At 46.1% G+C, this 22,662-nt stretch overlaps 3 protein-coding genes across 10 annotated transcripts in view; 2 read left to right on the forward strand and 1 right to left on the reverse strand.

The window, feature by feature from the left end:
• LOC121589116 (transcription factor IIIB 90 kDa subunit) overlaps positions 1-22,662 on the reverse strand; it is a 28,167-nt gene that overhangs the window by 4,364 nt on the left and 1,141 nt on the right. The window lies entirely within an intron of this gene.
• On the forward strand, positions 157-22,148 carry LOC121589115 (BTB/POZ domain-containing protein 6-B). 7 transcript variants are annotated; one of them, XM_041907770.1, is made up of 6 exons: positions 157-250; positions 12,495-13,704; positions 16,429-16,803; positions 16,969-17,116; positions 17,206-17,422; positions 19,706-22,148. In XM_041907770.1, exons 2-6 carry the CDS (start codon positions 13,263-13,265, stop codon positions 20,933-20,935), a joined length of 2,412 nt encoding a protein of 803 aa, XP_041763704.1. In that variant the 5' UTR covers positions 157-250; positions 12,495-13,262; the 3' UTR covers positions 20,936-22,148. The 7 variants fall into 7 exon arrangements, with proteins under 7 accessions (XP_041763704.1, XP_041763701.1, XP_041763706.1 ...); XM_041907767.1 differs by having other exon boundaries at positions 164-312; XM_041907772.1 differs by lacking the exon at positions 157-250 and adding an exon at positions 11,241-11,369.
• Positions 3,378-7,269, forward strand: LOC121589114 (uncharacterized protein K02A2.6-like). Its single transcript, XM_041907766.1, has one exon. The coding sequence runs from the start codon at positions 3,378-3,380 to the stop codon at positions 7,089-7,091; it is 3,714 nt and encodes a 1,237-aa protein (XP_041763700.1). The 3' UTR covers positions 7,092-7,269.

The raw sequence follows: 22,662 nt of genomic DNA on the forward strand, positions 1-22,662 counted from the left end.
CACCACTTCCACAAGTTGTACATGTGCGCGTGTGTACGGCGGCTGTTGTTGTTTGTTTTGGGTAGGGGATGCAAAAACACGCCAACGGGGAAAGCACCGGCCAGTGGCTGCTGCGTTGCTAATCGTTGCCAGCAGCAGCAGCAGCAGCACCAGCAGCAACGTTCGAAGCGGCGACTGCTCAGTTTGATTTCAGTATCGAAGGGAAGCGAACGTGTGGGATGGTGCTGCCTCGCCATCAAGCGCGCAAGAGGTGTGTTGGTGTGTGTAAAAGAACGTTCGTGTAAATAAAAGTGGCCGATTTTAGAACGATCTGTGAGTAAAATACTTGCTCTGTGTAAACTCGTACTGGAAATATGGAAGAAAAACAAAAACCATCCTACAGTGGTGAAGTGAGCGTCAATATGCGCGAACTATGTTGCAAGTGATGTTGCGGAGCGTTACATTACACAATCATCATTAAACGCACCTTTTTCGCAATGCTTGATTTTATTTTGACGAATTTTTACATAAATAAAAACGGAAGAAAAACCTTCCCCAACGACGTGATGAATCACATAAAACGCTCCAACACATTCGCAGACCCATGTGTGTGTGTGTGTGTGTGCAAGGCCCTGAGAGCTGTGGGCGCCAAAGACCTTCAAAACTGCGACACACCAGAGCCAGATGGTTTGTACGGCAAAAATGCGAGCGAAGATCAAAAACCTGCTGCTACGAAAAATACAAGCAGCTGACCGTGAAATGGATAGGGGCATTGCCAAAACGCGCAGCGCGCCACAGCTTTCTTACCAACTTCGGCCGCTCAACTTGGCGCTTAGCTCGTAAATAAAAGCTGGGATAGTCGGTGGGTTGGTTGGTGGATAAAATTCTAGGTTTAGTGAAGCACCGTGTTATCAAAAAAACGGATATAGCGACCGGTTTTGTGTTTGCACATTGCTTGAACACAATCGAACACTAAACAACTTGATGAGGAGCACTCCGATCTAAGGAATCTATTGCAACTTCTACTGCTTTGGGCAAAGGTGTGGATTTTTTAACGAAGCAAGTTTATTGAAACCTCACGACACATCGTCGAAACATCGAGCGACACTAAACCCTTCTCGCCCTATGCCTCTGTATGTGGCGGCATTAGGTTCGTTGCTCCACGACGGTTGACAAACTGTGTCAGTAGCTGGTGGTGACTGACCATCACAGTGACGAGGGCAGCCGTTCTCAGCTGGCGACAATTAACCCGGCAAACGGGGACATTCTTCGAGATGGTTCTGCTGTCCGGGGCGAATGGTGAACGAGTTCTAGAACTCCCCCTGTTGTCTTGCACCGCGCCATGGCCTCGTTGTACTACTCCGCGTTGGCTGTTTTTACTTGCGCTAATCGAAAGGAAATCGTGTCTGTCACACTTATTAATCGACAACGGAATGGTGCTAAGGAGAAATCGGTTTTCAGTCCATGGTAACGCTCTGCGACGCAAATTATGAGACAGTAGTGCCGGTCTTCTCGCCGTAGTCACACATGGCTGACTTTACGTACATTGAACAAACGAAGGGCAAAAACTGGTTTCATTAACCACTACTTTTACTCATCTTTAAATATAGTTGTATGTGCGCGCGCGCGTGTGTGTGTGTGTGTGTGTGTGTTTTAGAATGACACAGTTTCCGAAACCATGCTTGGCTACTCCTTTTATACGGTGTTGGATTACAAGAACATCTCATCGTTCGCCTGGTTTGCGACTGTCTGCACGCACGCCAAACAAAGAACTTCAACAAGCGACGAACCCGCCTGTACGTTCTTCCTCTCTCGCCAACAGGCACACGAAAAGCGAATCGGGCCAGCGGCGTTGACAAAACGGTATTTTTGCCCCAGAACTGCTCAAAAAAATGCGATACCATCCCAAATTCGGCAATATTCTCCCTTGCGTGAAGCGGGAGGGTTGTCCCCAAGGGGAGCGTAACCGTCCTTCAGGTGGTATCTACATTGCGAGCGTTTTTTTTTCCTTCTGTATTCAGTAGTGCCCCCCGTGATGTCTGTCCTCCCAACGTCATGCATAGGCCAAAGTGTAGAAGGAAAAAACCTCAGATCTTGTCCTTCAGGCGTCAGCGAGCAATTCGTAGATGTGTGTTTTCTCATCGCTCTCTTTCGCCTATCCACCTTCTTTTCTTTTACTGCAGCGGCCGCGGCAACACACACTTTACGGTCTGTTGTGGTCACGAAGTGGAAGGCTCCCTACATTCGGCGTTAAGGACGTATGCAGCCACTGAGTGACTGATGAGCGGTTAGCAGACGAGAGAGCGCCAGACGCTCGTGGGACACCGTCGGGAACACAAGGGCTGATCGTGTAATAAAGTATTGTGTATTGTTTATTACGTGTTCGGTGTAAATATAAACTGTATACTCTCGGCCATCCGAACACAACAGTGGCGACGAGGAAAACAAAATAGACTTTTGGGAGTTTTTCGAGTAAAGTTTACATGTTATGCGTGTGTCAGTCATTGCTATAACTCTCGTGCTAGCGTCGCGCGTGTGTATGTGCGTCGCGTGATCGTACCGTGTCTCGGGTCGTATTTAATTTGTTTTATCGGGTGTTCTGTGCGTACTGCAACAATTCCTTCGTTACGGAAGCGGAGAAGAATGAACAGCCCAGGAGATCAGCCCCCATCGGAAGAGCAGCGTCGAGCATCGCAAAATTGGTACAGCGTTCCCGGTGCAGCAAGTATGCCGCAGCAGCCGCAACAGCCATCATTAGTAGCAGTGCCACCAAATCTACAAAGTGCAATGCCCTCAGCATACCAGAATCCAGCGCCATCGCAGAATTTTGTTGAAGGGTCATCGCACCAAGCAGCGTCATCGCACCAAGCAGCGTCATCGCACCAAGCAACGTCATCGCACCAAGCAGCGTCATCGGAGCAAATAATGCAACTGATCATTTTAATGCAGAAACAGATAAGCCAACTCACATTAATGCAAAATAATTCGGCAATTGCCAAGCCCCCAGAAAATGTATTAACTTCCGCACCTTTTGCAGAGCAAATACTCGATTCTTTATCGCACCACATAAAGGAGTTCCACTACGAGGAGGAAGCAAAAATGACCTTTGCTTCGTGGTTTGCTCGATATGAGGATTTGTTTGAACGAGATGCTTCAAGGTTGGATGATAGCGCAAAAGTGCGGCTCCTCATAAGAAAACTGGGCGCAGCAGAATATGAAAGATATGCCAATTTCATATTGCCAAAGAGTTGTCGTGATTTTTCGTTCAGCGAAACGATAAAAAAGCTGTCATCGTTATTCGGTGTAAATATAAATTGTATACTCTCGGCCATCCGAACACAACAGTGGTCGGAGTGAAAGAGTCATTGTTGCATAGGCGTTATAAATGCTTGAACCTAATGAAACGACGTAGCGAAGATTATCTGGCATATTCTTGTCGTGTGAATCGAGCCTGTGTAGATTTTGAAATTGGAAAATTAACTGAGGAACAATTCAAGTGTCTGATATACGTATGCGGACTGCGGGACGAAGAAGACGTCGAGATTCGAACACGTCTACTTGGAAAGATCGACGACCGAAACGACACAACACTGGAAAGTTTAACAGCAGACTGCCAGCGTATTTTGAACTTAAAAAAAGACAGTGCTATGATCGAGAAAGCAGCAACCGAACAAGTTTTCGCTGTGCAAAAGAAAACTGACGAACCAAAGTTTTCTGAGCGCCAAAATTTCCAGAGCAGAAAGCACGAATATAAGCGTCCTCAAACCCTACCTGGAAGAAATTGCTGGCTTTGTGGAAAAAATCATTGGGCGCGTGATTGTCCTTTTAAGTCGAATGTGTGTCGTGTCTGTAAGAAAAAGGGTCATAGAGACGGTTACTGTCCAAAACCGAAACGTTATTCAGATAGTCCAACATACAGAAACAAGTTTTCATCACGAGTGGTTTCGGTGAATACAACGAATGTTCAGCAAAGGCGAAAATATATCAATATTTTTATAAATAATGTAAGCACTCGATTGCAGTTCGACACAGGATCTGATATAACGATCATTAATCGAAACGTATGGCAACGTCTTGGAAAGCCTGAACTAAAACGAACAGTTAGCGCAAGAACAGCATCAGGAAGCGGACTCTTTCTGTTAGGAGAGTTTGAAGCGAATGTTACCATCGGAAGCGTAACTCATGTGGCTTCTTTAAGAGTAGCACAGGCAGACATACTATTGCTCGGAACAGACTTAATAGACCTGTTCGCACTTGGTTCTACCCCCATGGATGCTTTTTGTAGGCATATCTCATCTGAGGATTACTCTAAGACGGTTGAGCGGAGATTTCAAGAGGTCTTCAACGGCATGGGTCTGTGCACAAAGGCTAGTGTAAAACTGCAGCTGAAGGAAAACGTTCGTCCAGTATTTTGCCCAAAGCGACCGGTAGCTTATGCAGTACAGGAGTTAGTCGACAAGGAACTCGATCGACTAGAGCAGATGAGCATAATATCTCCAACGGATTACTCTGAATGGGCAGCACCTATCGTCGTCGTCCGCAAGGCAAACGGCAGCATTCGGCTTTGCGGGGACTACTCAACTGGACTAAATGACGCGTTGCAGCAACATGAGTATCCTTTACCATTACCTGAAGATATCTTCGCTAGACTATCGCAATGCAAAATATTTAGCAAAATTGATCTATCCGATGCTTTCTTACAGGTAGAAATCGACCCTGCCTACCGATCTTTACTCACCATCAATACGCATCGAGGTTTATTCACCTACAATAGATTGCCGCCTGGTATTAAGATTGCTCCAGCAGCGTTCCAGCAGCTTATCGACACAATGCTGGCTGGTGTAAAAGGAGTGTCATGTTACATGGACGACATCATTGTCGGAGGAGCCACTGAACAAGAGCATGAAGCAAATTTAATGGCAGTTTTGAAAAGAATTCAAGAGTATGGATTCAGCATTCGATCGGAAAAATGCGCTTTTAAGGTTCAGCAACTAAGATATTTGGGTTACATCATCGACACCCACGGATTGCGCCCCGATCCAGCGAAGATCGATGTCATAAAAAGGCTTCCAGAACCAACAGATGTGAGCGGCGTCCGATCCTTTCTAGGAGCCATAAATTATTATGCCAGATTTGTCCCAAACATGCGAGAGTTGCGATATCCACTGGATAACTTATTGAAGACAAATGCACAATTTCGATGGACCGCCGATTGTAAAAGAGCGTTTGAAAGATTTAAATCCTTGCTATCATCGAACTTGTTGTTAACGCATTATGATCCAAGGCATAAAATAATAGTATCGGCAGATGCATCATCAATAGGTATTGGTGCCACTATTAGCCACATGTTTCCCAATGGTACCATACGTGTGGTTCAACACGCCTCTAGAGCACTTACAAAAACGGAAGAAGGATATAGCCAAATAGATCGTGAAGGACTGGCAATCATCTTCGCGGTAACGAAATTCCACAAGATGATATTTGGAAGGCGTTTCCAGCTTCAGACAGATCATCGTCCACTACTGCGGATCTTTGGGTCGAAAAAAGGGATCCCAGTCTACACTGCCAACCGCTTGCAGCGTTTTGCGCTCACGCTATTGTCATACGATTTCGGCATTGAATATGTACGCACCGAATCATTCGGAAATGCCGATGTACTCTCCAGGCTAATTAACAAGCATGATAAACCGGATGAGGATTGTGTAATCGCTTCTGTTGCACTAGAGATGGATGTAAAGTCTATTGCAACAAGCGCTTTAGTTACGTTTCCCTTGAGTTTTAGAGAGGTCGCTCGAGAAACGAATCGTGATCCTATAGCAAGGAAGTTGCATTACTACATAAAAAACGGGTGGCCACGTAACATTGCCCTTGGCGCAGATTCATCTCGTTATCACAGCAGGAAGGAAGACTATTCAACGGTGGAAGGATGTATTTTGGTCGGAGAGAGAGTGTTAATACCAGAGAAACTACGCAAGCAATGTCTGTCCCAGCTTCATCGAGGACATCCTGGTATCCAGCGCATGAAGGCGATTGCGCGTAGCTATGTGTTTTGGCCGTCGTTAAATGAAGACATCATCGATCTCGTCAGTAATTGCCATTCATGTGCTCTGGCAGCAAAATCTCCTGCTCATGCTGATCCTTTGCCGTGGCCGAAGACAACAACGCCATGGGAGCGTGTCCATGTGGACTACGCGGGCCCAATAGATGGAGACTATTTTTTGGTAGTAGTCGATGCGCATACTAAGTGGCCAGAGATCATCCGGACGGCTAGTATCACAGCCCGCATAACCGTTAGCATCTTGAGAGGGTTGTTCGCGCGTTTCGGTATGCCCACGACACTGGTGAGCGACAATGGCACACAATTCACCAGCGGTGAGTTTTCAGAGTTCTGTTTGAGTAATGGTGTGCATCACATTACGTCTGCCCCGTTTCATCCGCAATCAAACGGGCAGGCAGAAAGATTCGTAGATACGTTTAAGCGCTCGTTAACCAAGATAAGAGTAGGAGGAGCACCGCTGCAGGAAGCACTGGACCTATTCCTACAGACATATCGAACCACGCCAAACCCTCAGTTAGAGCAAAACAAAACACCTGCTGAAGTTATGTTTGGACGACCTATACGAACGTGTTTTGATTTACTCCGTCCCCCAAGGAAAATTCAACATGATTTTAGAGAAGGGAATGAAAGATCGTTCGAGCGTGATGACCTTGTCTATGCTAAGGCGTATAGTAGGAACAATTGGCATTGGGTTCCAGGAAGAGTGATTCGGAAACGTGGAAATGTTACCTACGAGGTACTGACTGGTCATCGCAGCGTCATTAGACACATTAATCAACTGAAAAGGCGTGGACCATTAAACAGCCAGGGTCCCATGACGGAACGTTTCAATCCATTACCGTTGGATGTATTATTGGATTCCTGGAGCATACCCGTTACACCATCAGTGCTCCCAGATGTTTATCCAACACAACATGCACCGCCAGTGGCGACTCCAACTGAGCCGCCATCTCTTCCCCCACATCGATCCATTCCTCAGCATCAACGTTCACCACGTCGCTCTTCTCGGTCTAGAAGAGCTCCACGTCGGTTCGATCCGTACCTACGCTATTAAAAAGGGGGAGATGTTGTGGTCACGAAGTGGAAGGCTCCCTACATTCGGCGTTAAGGACGTATGCAGCCACTGAGTGACTGATGAGCGGTTAGCAGACGAGAGAGCGCCAGACGCTCGTGGGACACCGTCGGGAACACAAGGGCTGATCGTGTAATAAAGTATTGTGTATTGTTTATTACGTGTTCGGTGTAAATATAAACTGTATACTCTCGGCCATCCGAACACAACACGGTCATATTATTTTTATTTATTTTTTCATAACATAATTTTCAACTTCTACTGTGGCTGCGTAGCCACACGCCTTACCCGGTCCACTCCGATGGCCTTGGGAGATGGAGGAATGTCGAGCGCTGCTGCTGCTGCTGCTGCTGATCTCGCTCGCGCTGGCTGACGGACACGTCTTTTAACCTTGCCACGAGCCGAACCGTCATGTCAAAGTCAACCATCAGTGAGCGATAAAGGTCAGCAGCAGCAGCAGCAGCAACAGCAGCAACACGGGACAACACGACGACGATCGCCATTCATTTTTTTGGGCAGATTTAAAATAACATTTGGCTGGAGGCCCCCACCCCCTCGTTGAAACTCCTTCGCGAGTGTAGTGTAACGGTTGCACACATTCTCTTGTCTCTTCTCAGCTGATCGTCAGTAGGCCGGTCGGTGAGGTTGTTGACTGACTGGTGGCGCACTTAATCGATGCTAGAAAGCATTCCCAAACAAAATCACCCCGAAACAAAAGTATGTGGACACACGCACAAACACACACACACACACGCACATACAGTGCGATGATTGATGGTAAGCGATTTGGCATTGGTTGAAGTTGCAGCATGCATGACAACTTGTTGCCCACGTGCTTTCGGCATTTCACCAGAAAAAAAGCCTCCTCAAAAATAGTTAAAATTAAGTGGTACTTTTTAGACCAGAGAGTGAGTGAGCGAGAACATATGCAATCGAGGAGATTTCTTCATCGAACTGAACAATTCCATGCCTATACTTATTAAGCAATAAAACGCTTTTCGTCCAAAAATAACCAGAAGCAGTTTGATCAAAAACCCCTTCAATGCTTTCATTTTCTGGTGCTTTTTCAAAGCCAGCATAGGAATGCGTTCCTGGATTCTAAATGGAGCATCAACTTCCCATTGACGCATAGTCGGATTACGCCTTAGCCTGGGAGCGCAACCAACCAACCCAGTCTTATGCAATCGATTTCCGTGCTGCGCATGCAACTCAATTACATCCCTTACCCCCTACCCTGAACGATTCACGTACACACCACGTCGACGATCAACTAACGATCCCTTTTGCGTGATCGCCTACTACCACGCCTACTACTTGCGCGTACCTACCACCCAACGCCTTTCCCCGACTGATACCCAAACCCTACTGTTTGGTGATGCGTACGCAAAGCACACATATTTTCATAACATTTAACGGTTTTTACGTGCTGCACGTCGTGCTGCAACATTGCGTCGCTGCAGTGTCGGTAGGTAAGGAGGCAACCGATGCTCGGTGCTTCCATCATCGAGTGTCATCGTGGGTTAAACAATCGCTTGCCGCATTTCCCCTTTGTCTCTTCCTCACTCTACACTTTCGATTGCAAAGGCTGGCCAGTTTGGGGACGATCAAATGGGAAGCAGGATCCCTAGCCGGAGGATCGACGAGGGAGGGAATTTTGTCCCAACGACATCTCCACGAAGTTAACGCGTTTGTCTGAACCGCAACGGGGGTTAGTGCGGAGTTTGATCCGTAAAGTAGGTTTGAGCATCATCTTGGAAAGCTCGCACGCGCCCGAACGTGCTGGAATATTAGAGAAATTGCACAATGTCCATACACACTCGGTGCAATTGTCGCCAGCTGGAGTAACAACCGGTTGCATAATCTGTGCCGCCGACCCAGCCAGCCAGCCAGCCAGCTTGTCGAGCATATTAATGCAAGTTAGTTGGTCGATTGTCTCTTTCTTCCCCAAAGCCATGGGCGCCCGTATCAAACACATACCCGCAAACACACTAGTTTAGTAGTACGGGACACACACTGGTGCGGCGGCGCATTAAATCGACCGCGTAAAACGTATGGCGATTAATCTTGCAACAGACTGCGCGCACTGGTTTTTACTACCGCACTCGAAAAGGGACCGGTTTGCTCTCGGAGTTGGCGGTTGCAATACCTTCTGGAAGATACGGTGTGGCCGTCTAGATGTTGCTACCCGCTGCCGGAAGTAGGAAGCGATGTGTAAAGTAAACATACTTGCATCGCAACCACACACACACACACACACTTGGAAACCATGTACAGAGCTGGGATGGATATGATGTACGGCCGTGAACTTTGGTGAAGATGAACGACAACACTCCTATTCGCTTCTATCTCCGATCGAATGTTGTTCTTCCGGGCGGTTGACTTTGAAGTAATTACTATGCATTGCGACATGTAAAAAGTATTACAACACATGCTTCTTGTATGCCTCCGTAGATACGATCAATTTCTGCATCAAACACATCTTTTTGAAAAATGTCTCCGTTTCCTGAAACGTTCTCGTTTCAAAACACGTTTCTGTGAGAATATCGGTATTGATTGAACGTACATGTGTTCGATGAATTGCCAAATCCACAGATGAAGGAGAATTGTAGTTTCTCGTATCATAATTTATGAACAAAACGAAAAGTCATCATACTTCACAGCGATGCAATTACACATAGTGCAAAACACATAAAGTTGCTTTCAATAATTTGTTTGTGTACTATTTGAATTTTGTAGCAAAACATTGTGCATTTTGTTTAAGTGTTGAAAACTGTACAGGGAAAACAAATTTATATTTAATATTCATACTAATTTGGGTAAAATTGCAAACTTGCAGGAACGTTCCTACTTCTCCCTTCTTCGACGCAACAACCGTAATCGGTCAAGGCCTTCCTGCCTGTATCACTAACGAGCCTGGTTATCATTGTCTTATTAATTACCCACAGTAGGATAGTCAGTGACCGGGAACTGCGACGAGGTACAGTCGTTAACTCGCCCGACTTAACAACATGCCCAGTCGTGGGTTCAAGCCTCGTATTGTCCGTCTCCCCGTTAGCAAAGCCTGTACAGGTATTCTCCCATATACGCCATATTCGACATACACGATTTCGCAATACGCTATTTTCTAATTTTTACTATTCTTCGAGCAAATTGTATTAATTTAACACATCGAATGTCAAATGCAAAATAAAATCCCTTTTGGTCGAATTTTAAAAACCATTTTAAAAGGTATAAAATTATAATCTTCAATTAAATTCAGATCAACTAATTTATTGCCTAAAACCTACCAAAATTCAAGCAAAATTATTCGAAAATTAGCTAAAATTTGACTGAAAATCTCGAAATTCGACTTACGCTAATATTCGAGATACACTATTGCCTCCGATCCGCATTAATAGCGTATATCGGGGAATATCTGTATAGGCCAACTTGCCCGCGCGTATGTCGTCACTCAAAAAAGAAGAATAAGAAGAAAAATAGTCAGTCCTACGGTATGGGGGTAACTGGACACGGTCCATACAGAGCATATTAAACCCATAACGGACAGGTTGGCAGGCAAGTCGAGCGAGTTGACGACTGGGTACCACGAGATCGACCAAAGCAAATTAGTCACTTAAGTATTACTTCTGCACAAAACTCAAGATTTGCAATGGTTTTTAATATTTTTTTAGTTTGTCTCTTGTTTACTCTTTCCCACACATTTTTTATGTCGAAAGGCAAACTCTTCAAAACTAAATGTTATTTTAAAGCGAAGGGTTTTTTGTTAATTACAAATGTTTCAAGATTCAAAAAGCAATTCAAGTAAAACGACGAAACATATAAAACAAAGCGATCAACCATCAATCAATGCGGATGCTAATGATACCACAAAAATATGCTACCAAATTTATACTCACGAATCGCTCGTACACCATTTTTAGTTAGTTGTTCATGTAGAAGCATACGTTCAATCATTACCACAATCGCAAACAGAATGCAAACCCACAATGGAAAAGCAACCGATAAGAGATAAGTGAGAATTAAGCTTAGGGACAACAAATCCCCGCCCGGAGAAGCGAGCGCCCACTGCACATTAGAACTTAGCGATGTAAACCAACGGACAATCGCGAAGTGTACAAACCACCAACGGAGACCAAATATGACCGAACCCGTATCGTAACCGTCTTATCTTCCGCTGCGCACTGGGGCGTACGGTTTTAATGCGCACCGACCATATCTCAGCCGGGCAGAGGTCAACTTATCGCTGCTGGAAGAGCCAAGGTAGGACACGACGGCATTGGGACACTGGAATTCAACCCCGCGCCATTCCATTTCTGCTCCACTCTGTGCGCATTGAGCCAAGACACGCTTTTCGTGGTAGAATTTTAACCCCCAATCGGCATCGTGTCGCCGCGCGTCTTGTGTGCCTTTCAACGACGCTTAACTGGACACCCAGTATGGATCGAATTATAGTGTGTTGGCTCGCACCTTTGAGAACCGATCCAACAAAGTGCGTGTGTGGTGGTAGATGGGCATTGAACTGGACTGCTTTCTCCGTCATAAATACCGCCAAAGTGCACCACAGCCATCATCGTCAACAACAACAACAGCATGTGTACCAATTGATTATAAGCAATCGTTTAGCCGTGACAGTTGCTTTTCCTACCGTCTCTGTGAACCCTCACAAACAAACGCCACAGGACTCCGCTGCCACCGAGCGCACCCCACCGCATCCCCTTCTCGCCCGCTCTCCCGCTCAAGCGGACACAGTGCGCTGGACATTATAACCAGGTCAAATTGAGCTCCATTAGCGGTTCTATATTGCGGCTGACACACAATTGCTTCCCTTTGCTCAGCACCTCACCCATATCACTCGTCTGTGTGTGTGTGTGTGTGGATGTGTTCCCTCATTCACAATGCCATTACTTATTCATTGTCAGCTTGCAAATTTAGCTTTGGTTCTGGCCGTGGATGGGGCGACAAAACGTGGGGTTGGTGTGAGAGAGAGAGAGAGAGCGCGGGTTAACGATTCCACCGGAGCGAAACGAATGCAATAGTAGCGGGCAAGCAGGCAGCAGCAGTCGTCGTCGTGTCCAAGTCGGCGTCGCTAAGGATAAACATGCAGCGGGTGGCGGGTTGCAGCAGCGCAGGGAGGACAATGCATTTGTTATTGTTTTGCTGGTTTGATTAAGTAAAGTGCTACCGTGCAACCCCGTACAGGTGTTTTTTGGTACCTGTTGGCTACGATATTGAGCTGGGGGGAGGTCACATTCACGTGTTTATACTGGTGTATGTGTGTGTGTTTGGTTTGTTTATCTATTTTGTTGCAGTGACCACGCGCAAGCCTTCATAGAAATCGGAATATTAATTTAATCTTGTTTTCTTCTTCTTTTGCTATCGTTTCAGTTCTAAACAACAGTCTTAAACAGTGCCTTTGTCACACTTTGCCCATTAGCACAACACTGTGTGCCAGGGTGATGCTAACGTACAGTGCCTTCAGGGTTTGAAAACGGCGGTAAGACCAAAAGTGGGAAAAAGTCGGAACTTCATCGTTCACATGAAACAAGCGTGATAGTGCAGTGCCATTGTCGTCCAGATTATAACACTGTGTTCAAACGACTGCCACTACTACTACAGGCAGGCAGGGCAGCTGTGCATTTGCTGTTTTTGTTGTTGTTGTTGCTTTTACTCGAGCGATAAGCGCACATCCGCGCGCGCACCCATCGCTGACCAACACAGAACCATTTGCATCATACTTTTATGGGTGTTTGAATTGATGCGTGTGCCCGTACCATCCGTACGCTTGGAATATTCCCTCTCACTCTCTCTCTGTGTCAAGGAGCTTTTAAGTAAGCCAAAGTCGCAACAAAAAAAAACAATACAAAACAATGCTAATCCGGTAATGGTAATAACCAATCATCATCTTGTGTGTCGTGAATTGCAGTGTGTTCCACAAGTGTTCTCAGCGCGCTCCCTCAGATCTGTGATGCACACGGTCGCGCAAAATTGGTTGCAAATTAACATCCCATGCGCACTGTGCATGTGTTAGAACAAAGCGCGGCAGCCGCGATATAGCTCGTGTCGTGATCGTGTTGGGGTTTTGAGTGAAGGGCCGCGGGCGAGCGCGCGCGCGTGTGTGTGTCGGTGCAAGTGTGAGGACCCGCAGTGCGCACCATGGTGGACATAGGAATGGTAGACATAGGACTGCAGGACGAGTCTCTAGTCGATCACATCGGTCGGCAGGTGCTGCACTGGATCGTCGGCTACTCCACCGCCTGGTACGCAACGCTCAGCCATTGCGATCTGGTCGACAACTTCAAGAAGGTGGACTCGGGCGCTAAAATACTGCTGCAAGGGCTCGGCGTCAAGACGGGCCACAACGACGACGAGGACGACGACGAGGCAGAGTACGGCGAGGAGGAGTACGACGAGGTGGTGCAGGAAGGTGGAGCGGAGGGCGAGGTTCGACGTGTCGTACGGCAGCGGCGCAGGATACGCCGGGCGGCCGCCCGTGGCTTCGTCAATCGATACCATCCGCTGGTCGAGTACGGCGAGCGAAACTTTGAGAATTTAATGCTGGCCGACCTGATGGAGAACTGCGAACGAGGAATTCCGAGTAAGTGGCCTATTTTCTTTTTTATCATAATTTTCCCGAGCAAGGGGATGGAGGGAGGGAAAGGTGTGTCAATTATGTGTGTGTGTGTTTCTATGAGTTGTGCGTCGTAATTGGGAAAGAGTAATTTTATCAAGCAGATCGATAGAGCTATTATCCCAATGACGTTGCACGATCATTGCATCAGCAATCAAATCATTTTATTATTACTTTTTTATTTGAGCCAAACGTTAAAGTGGAACCAAAGATTTTAAATTGTATGCTGAGCTTATACATTGTTTCAACAATTCAATTGGATAAATTTTCCCTTTCGATTGCATGTCCCTTTGTGTGGCGTGTGTCTGTCGTCTGAGAAAGTTTGTCAAATATGTATGCTGTTTACCTTTAACACATGAATCATCAGCGAGCAATCGTCTTTTTACAAGCACCCTGGTTACCCATCGGTTCATTGATTAATTGTTTTGCTTTAGTGTATCCGTTGCGCTTACCCGAAGCACGTGTGTGGAACGGTTCGTTCGGTGCATATTTTAAATCGAGCGACATTGAACGTACCATCCCCGGGGGCCATCCATTATTCATACCGAGTGCAAACTAGTGTTGTCGCCTCGGCCCCAAAAGGTCAAGGTTGCGTTCCAGTTTCGGGGCGAATCTTCTTTTTTTCTATCATTTTATCGAACTGTGCATTTTTGGGTGGTTAAGCAGCCAAACAAGTTTTTACGCCGTCGACCGCATGGTGACTGCCCAACTCAGAGCAATATTCATGGACAAAGCAGAGAGCTTTTTTCCAATCTCTATACCAACAAAGTTTCGCATATATTGCAATAATGCGATGTTGAATAGTGAAGTTTGCGGTTGATTTTATGATTAACGGCAATAAAATGGTGCGGCAGGGCAGAGAACCAGCAGGTCGCACTGTAAACCGCTACGAAAGATAATCAAAACAAAACACCAACACCACACGCACACACCAACAACAACATCAGGCACGCATGCGCACTCACACTTCTTTGCATGGGGCTCGCTGCGTAGGCATAAAAGGGAGCTACAAACAAAGTACATCTCCCTTCTCTCTCTCTCTCTTTTTCGTTTGACATATGCCGTTGGTAATGTGTTGGTGTTGTCCAACTGCACAGGACTAGAGAGGGTGATTCGGAGAAAACGCACTTACACCATTGTACGTTCGCTGTACTGTTTACAGTTACATGGGAAATTCGAAGTGAAAATGTTACCTTTTACAAGTGTTTTCCCCTGAAGTTGATGTGTTTTTTACAAAACAAAAAAATAACTTCAAAATGGACCGTAAAATATCGCAGAACCCTACATGACAAGTGATGTAAACAATGCCCTTTGCACGCACACACTCGAACGTTGCTACATTTTTATACGCTCCCGCTCTCTCAGTTGAGCGCGCGCTTCTCTCTTCAACAAACGCGTCGACGCGCACCTTCGCTGTCGTAGGAGTGTGCTGAAACTGCTTCCACAGATCGGCCCGAGCAAACGGGAAAACTAAGATGGCTGTCCGTGATGTGAAGTTCGTGTCGTGCTCCAGTAAGATGGGGTTGTGCGTTTTTTAAGAGCTCACAAACCAACGCAACGCAATCAGGCAGCGACACTGCTAAACAAATTCATCAAATCCGTGTGAGGTGCTACACAGAGCGTGTGAGAAATAAATTGGATTATACCCCACCCTGCACGAACGATTCGGCTGGTGAATCGACGACCCAACAAGTGCAACATCATAACGCAGATCTAATTCGCGTCTCGCCCCAAACGCAAGCGGAACGGACCAAAAAAAATCTCGCGAAGAAAATTGCTCGAAAAGGAAGCGAGTCTGGAAGAAGCACGGCAGCTTGGTACTAATATGTCCAATCTGTACGCCAAAATATCGCAACGCCCAATGAAGAGAAATGAGGAGCAAATTTTTTCCGTCTTTCCGTACCACAACAGTAAGCTGATTTTCACTTTCCTGTTCTTTGGTGTTTCGATATTTAGCTTAAAAACCATTATTTGACAAGATTATCGTCCGTGGAGGGTAATAGAAATTTAAAAAAAAACCCTTTCTTTCTTTGTTGCTTTGCGAATGCTGAGTCACCGATGCAGTCATTTAAGGGGAATGGTAGTTGAAGAGTTTGTTCTTTTCTTTTCGCATGGTGAAAGATGAGTCACCGATGCAGTTGCGGGGAACAGAAAGCTAAAGGGCAATGTATCGAACGATGATGCTGCTGTCCTTTTTCCCTTCCATCGCGCTAGAACTATCGACCCGCAACAATGACAGCTTCGCGTAGCTTTGCTGTTCGTATATAAGTGTGTGTGTTCTCTGTGTGCATTTGTGTTTCTATGCCCCATTTGCTTGAGCGTGTTTTCTGCAGCGGCTGGATTTTGCTAATCGCAGCTGGCGGTGCATTGTGACGTCATCGTCATCATCAACCCCATGACGATGTACTAGAATGCGCATAAAAGGGCCGATGTAGAATCGAGCTTGTCATTCTCATCCCCTTACCGAGACGGGCAACAGCACCGCAGACAAAACACGGTGTCTCCCCCCCCCCCCCCCCCGTTTCGAGTTTGGTGTTCACTCCCCCATTCCCCATACAATTGCTGCATCGTCTTGCGCGTCTCCTCCTTCTTGCCCTACTCGCCCATTTCGTGTGTGCCAATCTTCTGTGTGTGCTGTGGGTTTCGGTACTAAATGATGTGCTTCATGCTTCATGTTTCGCCCCGTTGCAGTTGAGATGTTCAATGTGTTGGCCCCGTTCCATCAGAACAGTGCTGGTGCAGCTGGTGCCGGTGTTGCTGCCGCCGCTGCGGGTGGTCAGAACGTGCGGCTAGAGAACATGCAGGTGACGCAACCGTGCAGCGGACCATCCTCGCCAACAATTGCATCGCCCGGTGCACTCAGTTCCACCTCGTTCTGTTTGGCCAACGGTGGCGGAATCGGGAGCGTCCCCGGCAGTGGTGGATGCAGCGTCATCTCTAGCACAACAGCAGCCGATACGGCGGACCCGAACTGGCAGGCCAACAAATCGACCGTACGCGAACGCAATGCCGCCATGTTCAATAACGATCTGATGGCCGACATCCGGTTCATCGTCGGTTCCGACGGTAAGTTAAGGCAGACAAATGTCGCATCTCGGCATCTCTCTCCCTCCGGTTGCGTAATCAATATATGTGTGAGATTATTATTAAGATTGAATGAGCATTGTTTTAATCACATGTTGTGTGTGTGTGTGTTTTCTACCTTTGCTTTTCTTTTTCATCCGCGTGCAGAGCAAGTGCAAACGATTCCAGCCCACAAGTATGTACTAGCGACGGGAAGTTCCGTTTTCTACGCCATGTTCTATGGTGGGTTGGCCGAAAACAAGCAGGAAATTAAGGTACCGGATGTGGAACCCGGTGCATTCCTGACGCTGCTGAAGTAAGTAGTCTTCTGTGCGCCAGTCATAGAAAATGATGCATTTGTCCCGTAAACTAAAAACTAAAAACGCAAATAATATCCCGCTTCAGGTATCTGTACTGTGATGAGATTCAGCTCGAAGCGGACAACGTGCTGGCAACGCTGTACGTCGCGAAAAAGTACATCGTACCACATCTGGCCCGGGCGTGCGTCAACTATCTGGAAACTAGTCTCACGGCGAAAAACGCCTGTCTGCTGCTGAGCCAGTCGCGCTTGTTCGAGGAACCGGAATTGATGCAGCGCTGCTGGGAAGTGATCGATGCGCAGGTATGTTGTGATAGTACTATCACCACCAACAACACCACCACCACCACCACCACTTTCGCCATCAGTAGCAATAATAGTAGATCCCGTAGCTATAGTACTAGCAGTAGCTTATTGCGCCCCGTAGATAGGCAAACCGTAGCATCCCTCAAAGTTGCGCTGGGCAACTGCAGCATCAGTATGCCCTCGTCGCCTACTAATCACGACGAAGAAGCAGCATGCCGTCGCTCGACGGGTGCGGTAACGCCAGACGACGAGGATGAAAGTTCTGGCTGCTCCTCTGCCTCGACGGCGATGTCTAGTGCCAGTAATAATAGCGCTGCCGCTGGTTGTGTAGCGACAGTAGCCTCCGTGCCGTTCTCCTTTATTCCAACAATGCAGGGAGAATCTCTATTGTAAGATGTAATAACAGAACTGCACGAAAAACCGTTGTTGCATGTTAAACACTATCACATTCCTCAAACCGTAGATAGCGAAAAACCATTGCATCGCTTCCATGACCACATGGAAAGTCGTTTTACCACTTCTTCCCTTACTTCTCTTGGCCGGTTATTGTAATGCTACTAACGCTCGTGTCTATTCTAATCCTTTGTCTCGATGTGTAGCTGTTTCTATTCTCTGTATTCCTACTACGTGCCATCCCGTCGAAAATCCCTCTTCAATTAATTCTTTATCTGTTTTTACACTTTTGTGATTACTTTCACCTTGCGCCTGTCTTCTTTCTTAACACTCTCTGATGCGCACACTTCTATTGATCACAAAAATGCATTGGCAATGGTATTTTTCCATTTCTGCTTACAGTTGTGTACTATAATTGTACACGAAATTTGCACAAACAAAAGTAGCTCAAACCTCGAAATTTGCCTTGCCATCATGATGTGGATTCGTCAATATTTGTAGGTTCTTAACAAACCTGACACACCGTTTACATATGAAGATAGCTTCATAAAACCATTTTTGCAAGCGAAATTCAATTTGCAAATGTAAAGTTTTAATTCACTACCTCCTATGTATATTTTGACTAAGGTAACAAATCTTGCATCTTGAACATCTTGATTTGACAAATACCCATTGCGCAATGCCATCGACCACACAGGTACTTTTGCCTGACATGCTTTAGGTGCTTATTAGAACACATAAGTGAAACTGCAATATTTTAAGTTTCTAGAATTGATATTATTCTTTATGTTGATGCAATGTAGTAGGAATAGTTAGCCTCAGGATAGGGCTTTAATTCTCAGTCCACCCCGCGGACGTATCTGATTGTTGCGCTTGGGACCCGGATGGTTTTATTGTGTTTTATCATTTTGTTATTTTGGTTTTGTGCCTCTCAATATCTCAATGTGTCTCTGTGGTTGTGAATTGTTTATGTTTTCTACTGTGGCCTGTGTGTATGTGGTGCGTGTGTGTGTGTGTGAAAGTATATCTGTATGTAAGCGTAACCACAACGAACGTTTATCAGAAAATCCATCGGTGTTACATATCAATTTAGAGCTAAGCTAGGAGCAACAAATACAGCAGCGAGTAGGGACTGATGAAAGGCAAAGGATTTTGACCAAGGAAGCAACACAACTAGGGCAGAAAAGTTGATTGAGCTAGGGCAACATCGTAGGTGTAGATCGTAAAGGTCACACCACAAAAAGAAAGTCGACGCGAACAGTGTAATAGTAATACTCAAATCAAACTCGAATTTATCTAAGTGTACCGATGTTGTGTCTCTAGTTGCTGATGTTTGTCTAGTAAAGGGTCAAACGAATACTCTACTCAGTAACAGTTTGTGTAACGGCAAGATTTTACGCTAGGTTTTTTTTTATTTCATAGAAAAGAATGCAAACTATTAATGAAAATGAATGAAAATGTAACAAACAACCAAAAATATTGCAGTTTCAATTATCCTATGTTCGGTCGCTCGCTGGGAAGTGTCTTCGGTTTCAGTTTCGTTGAATCTTCTTGAACTATTTTTGCGTAAATCGTATTTCAAATGCCGAATGAGATGGGTGGCACTATACTCTCTTCCTATGTATTATCCACGATTCTTTCTTTATGGTAATAATGCACCTAAGCCTTATCTTCCCGCCCTCTCCAATTGTTGAAGTTAACATCACACTACCTACCTGACATAGAAGCTGTGGGTCGTCTTCTGATAGCGCGAAATCAACACCATCTCCCCTCCCACCCCCTTGTAAAAATACTTTCATCATGGCCCGGCCCCCAAACGCTTTCCTTCGTCCAAGTTCTGTCCATCACAACACTTTCCTTCTTTTATTTTCCATTCTCACCCCATAGGCAGAAATGGCCATCAAATCGGAAGGCTTTGTAGACATCGATCTGAAAACGTTTGAAACGATCCTCGCGCGAGAAACGCTCAACTGCAAGGAGATCCATCTGTTCGAGGCCGCTCTCAGCTGGGCCCATGCCGCCTGTACCAAAATGGATATCGAGCCGACCTCGTCCAACAAGCGACAGCTGCTCGGCCAGGCCCTGTACCTGATCCGCATCCCGACGATGACACTCGAGGAGTTTGCCAACCGGGTCGCGCAGCTCGGCATACTGACCAACCAGGAGACAATCGACATATTTCTCAACTTTACCGCCAAAAACAAGCCAAAGCTTACCTTCCCGGTGAAGGCGCGGGCCGGCTTGAAGACACAAGTGTGCCATCGATTTGCGTCCTGTGCGTACCGGAGCAACCAGTGGCGCTACCGGGGCCGATGCGATTCGATACAGTTCTCGGTCGACAAGCGCATCTTCATTGTCGGCTTTGGGCTGTACGGATCGTCAACGGGGGCGGCTGATTACGATGTCAAGATTGAGCTGAAGCGGCTCGGCCGCGTGCTGGCCGAAAACAGCACCAAGTTCTTCTCGGACGGTTCGAGCAACACGTTCCAGGTGTTCTTCGAAACGCCGATACAGATCGAGCCGGAATGTTTCTATACCGCCTCGGTCGTGCTGGACGGTACCGAGCTAAGCTTCTTCGGACAGGAAGGCATGAGCGAGGTGAGCGTCGGTACGGTCACCTTCCAGTTCCAGTGCTCGTCCGAGAGTACGAACGGGACCGGCGTGCAGGGCGGTCAGATACCGGAATTAATCTTTTACGGCCCTATGGGCATCAGCCAGCAGAGCAGCATTATATCCGCCAGTGCGAGTAACAATACGATCAACAATAATCACACCGCTGCCGGGGGACATACGGCCGGAAAGCAGCCGAGTAATAATTCTGGTGGAAGCAGCAGCAACAGTGTACCTTCTACAACGACGACATCCTCCTCCTCCTCCTCTTCAGCCCATGGCGGTGGTCTCTTGCTAATGGGTGCCGGCGGCAGTTCGTCACCATCAAACACCCACAGCAGTGACCGATCAAATGTAGCTCCGTTTGGAAACGGGGGCGACAATGATGGGGCATCAACGGCCAGCGCTAATGCTGCCGGAATAGCGAATTGGTTGCCGCCGTCGGTTGCGGGCGTGTCTGCTGGACAGCAACAATTACTGGCTGGTACTGGCGAACCAACAGAATGAACTACCGTCACTAGCGGCGCTTTCCGAAACGAGAACAGAGATGTGCTTTGAAACAAAGATATAATTGATATGTAGCGTTTGCAGCGTCTATTCAGTCTGCTGTGCACAACAAGATGGTGTAAATCATAACGTTTGTGTAGAAATCTCAACGCACAGTAGCGAAACGAACATTACCAAGAAATTTCCACTGTGTTTTTCTCGAGGTGAGATGAGCTTGGGAAAATTAATTACTACATTATTCACACATTTCCGTAGAAACAAAAAGAAAATTAACCTTATACACCCGCTTTGTAGCAGTCGCTTGACAGGGAAATAATTTTACTCAAATAGCATGTTAGTCCCTCGTCAGAGACAAAGATCGGGGTTTGATTCTTCTAGAGCTTTCGTCTTAGGTCTTCCAAACATTTATGTTAGCTTGTTTTTTTTTTTTTGAGGCATTTTACTACCTTTTCACCAAAACAAAATTGTAGCAGAATTTATTATCATTAGCATAGAGTAAAAGCAGCAAATTTCTTCGGTGAGATGAAAAATGGTGACCATTGATTGGCCGCCCTTCGTTATGACTGAGATTTTTTTTAAGTTTTACCACACACACACAAATGCCCTCAACAAAATCTTACACTCCCCCCTTGCTTTTAATTTCGTAACATATACCAAGCAGCTATTCACGATCACAGACAGAGTAGACTCCCCAAAAGGGATTTACGGTACAACGGGGTAGAAGTCAACACACAATCAGACCATCTTCAACCAGAAGTTGGTGAGCACAGGCCGAATGAGGGGCGAGAGAACAAAGAAAATGGTTTCCTTTTTAGCATGTAAGTGATACAGGAAGATAGAACTAAAGCGTGGCAGGAACGGGAAATATAAGAGTCAGCATCGTCAGCAATAGATAGCACATATGCCCTGGGCGGAAGCGTACTCCAAACCCCTGGTTGATAAAGGGAAATAGAGATGCCCCGCTCAGGCTACCGGATGTGCATGGGTGGCAAATTCCTTAAAATACCATAGCAAGCAACTACAAAGATATTGTGCGCACGTATGTCGTTCATCTATATTTATGTTGTTATAATTTGGTTTTGTTTGGCACGAGGCAAAGCCTCATCGTTCAAATTCAGGTATAAAAAATTTAGAGAAATTCGTTAAAGTTGGCAGGATTAAGTTAATACCCAAGAGCATATGCGTTAACGTAAACAAGATTTAAACATCAAAATTTTGCTCTGTTCGTTGGTTTTTTTAATGTTCAAACTTGAAATCGTTCCGTTTCCAGGGTTTGCGAATTGTTTGCGGAAAATTGTTCGCAGTCCAATTCGCTGCATTATGCATGTGCCCTTAACTGACGAGAGAGCGAGAGAGAGAGAGAGAGAGTGTGTGTGTGTGTGCGATACTATAGTGGGGAGAGAATGTGAATATGCCATGCCGTGAAGGCACTGTCACAGACGATATTATTGAAATGCGCGATCTATATACTTATATATATATATATATATATTACAAATTTGAATCGATTACTGAATAAAATATCGTAGATGCAAACCTGGCGGTCTGTTATCACGTTAGGGGTACGTGTTGGAACATGAGAAAGATCTCTCTTTGAAAATATACTCTTTGCAAGGGAGCAATTGGAACCCATGGGGACCCTTTCTCCTGTATATCATAACTAACAGATCTTTCCGATCGGGTGATAAGAAACTCTTTTTTCATTGTTATTGCTTTTTTCACAGCGG

The sequence above is a fragment of the Anopheles merus genome, chromosome 2R (genome assembly GCF_017562075.2).
Source record: "Anopheles merus strain MAF chromosome 2R, AmerM5.1, whole genome shotgun sequence".
NCBI lineage: Eukaryota > Metazoa > Arthropoda > Insecta > Diptera > Culicidae > Anopheles > Anopheles merus.

Coding starts and splice junctions, on each gene's coding strand:
- LOC121589114 (XM_041907766.1), top strand. CDS start 3,378: ATGAAACGACGTAGCGAAGATTATCTGGCATATTCTTGTCGTGTGAAT.
- LOC121589115 (XM_041907770.1), top strand. CDS start 13,263: ATGGTGGACATAGGAATGGTAGACATAGGACTGCAGGACGAGTCTCTA. Junction 16,804..16,968: donor GTTCATCGTCGGTTCCGACG/GTAAGTTAAGGC, acceptor ATCCGCGTGCAG/AGCAAGTGCAAACGATTCCA. Junction 17,117..17,205: donor GCATTCCTGACGCTGCTGAA/GTAAGTAGTCTT, acceptor ATCCCGCTTCAG/GTATCTGTACTGTGATGAGA.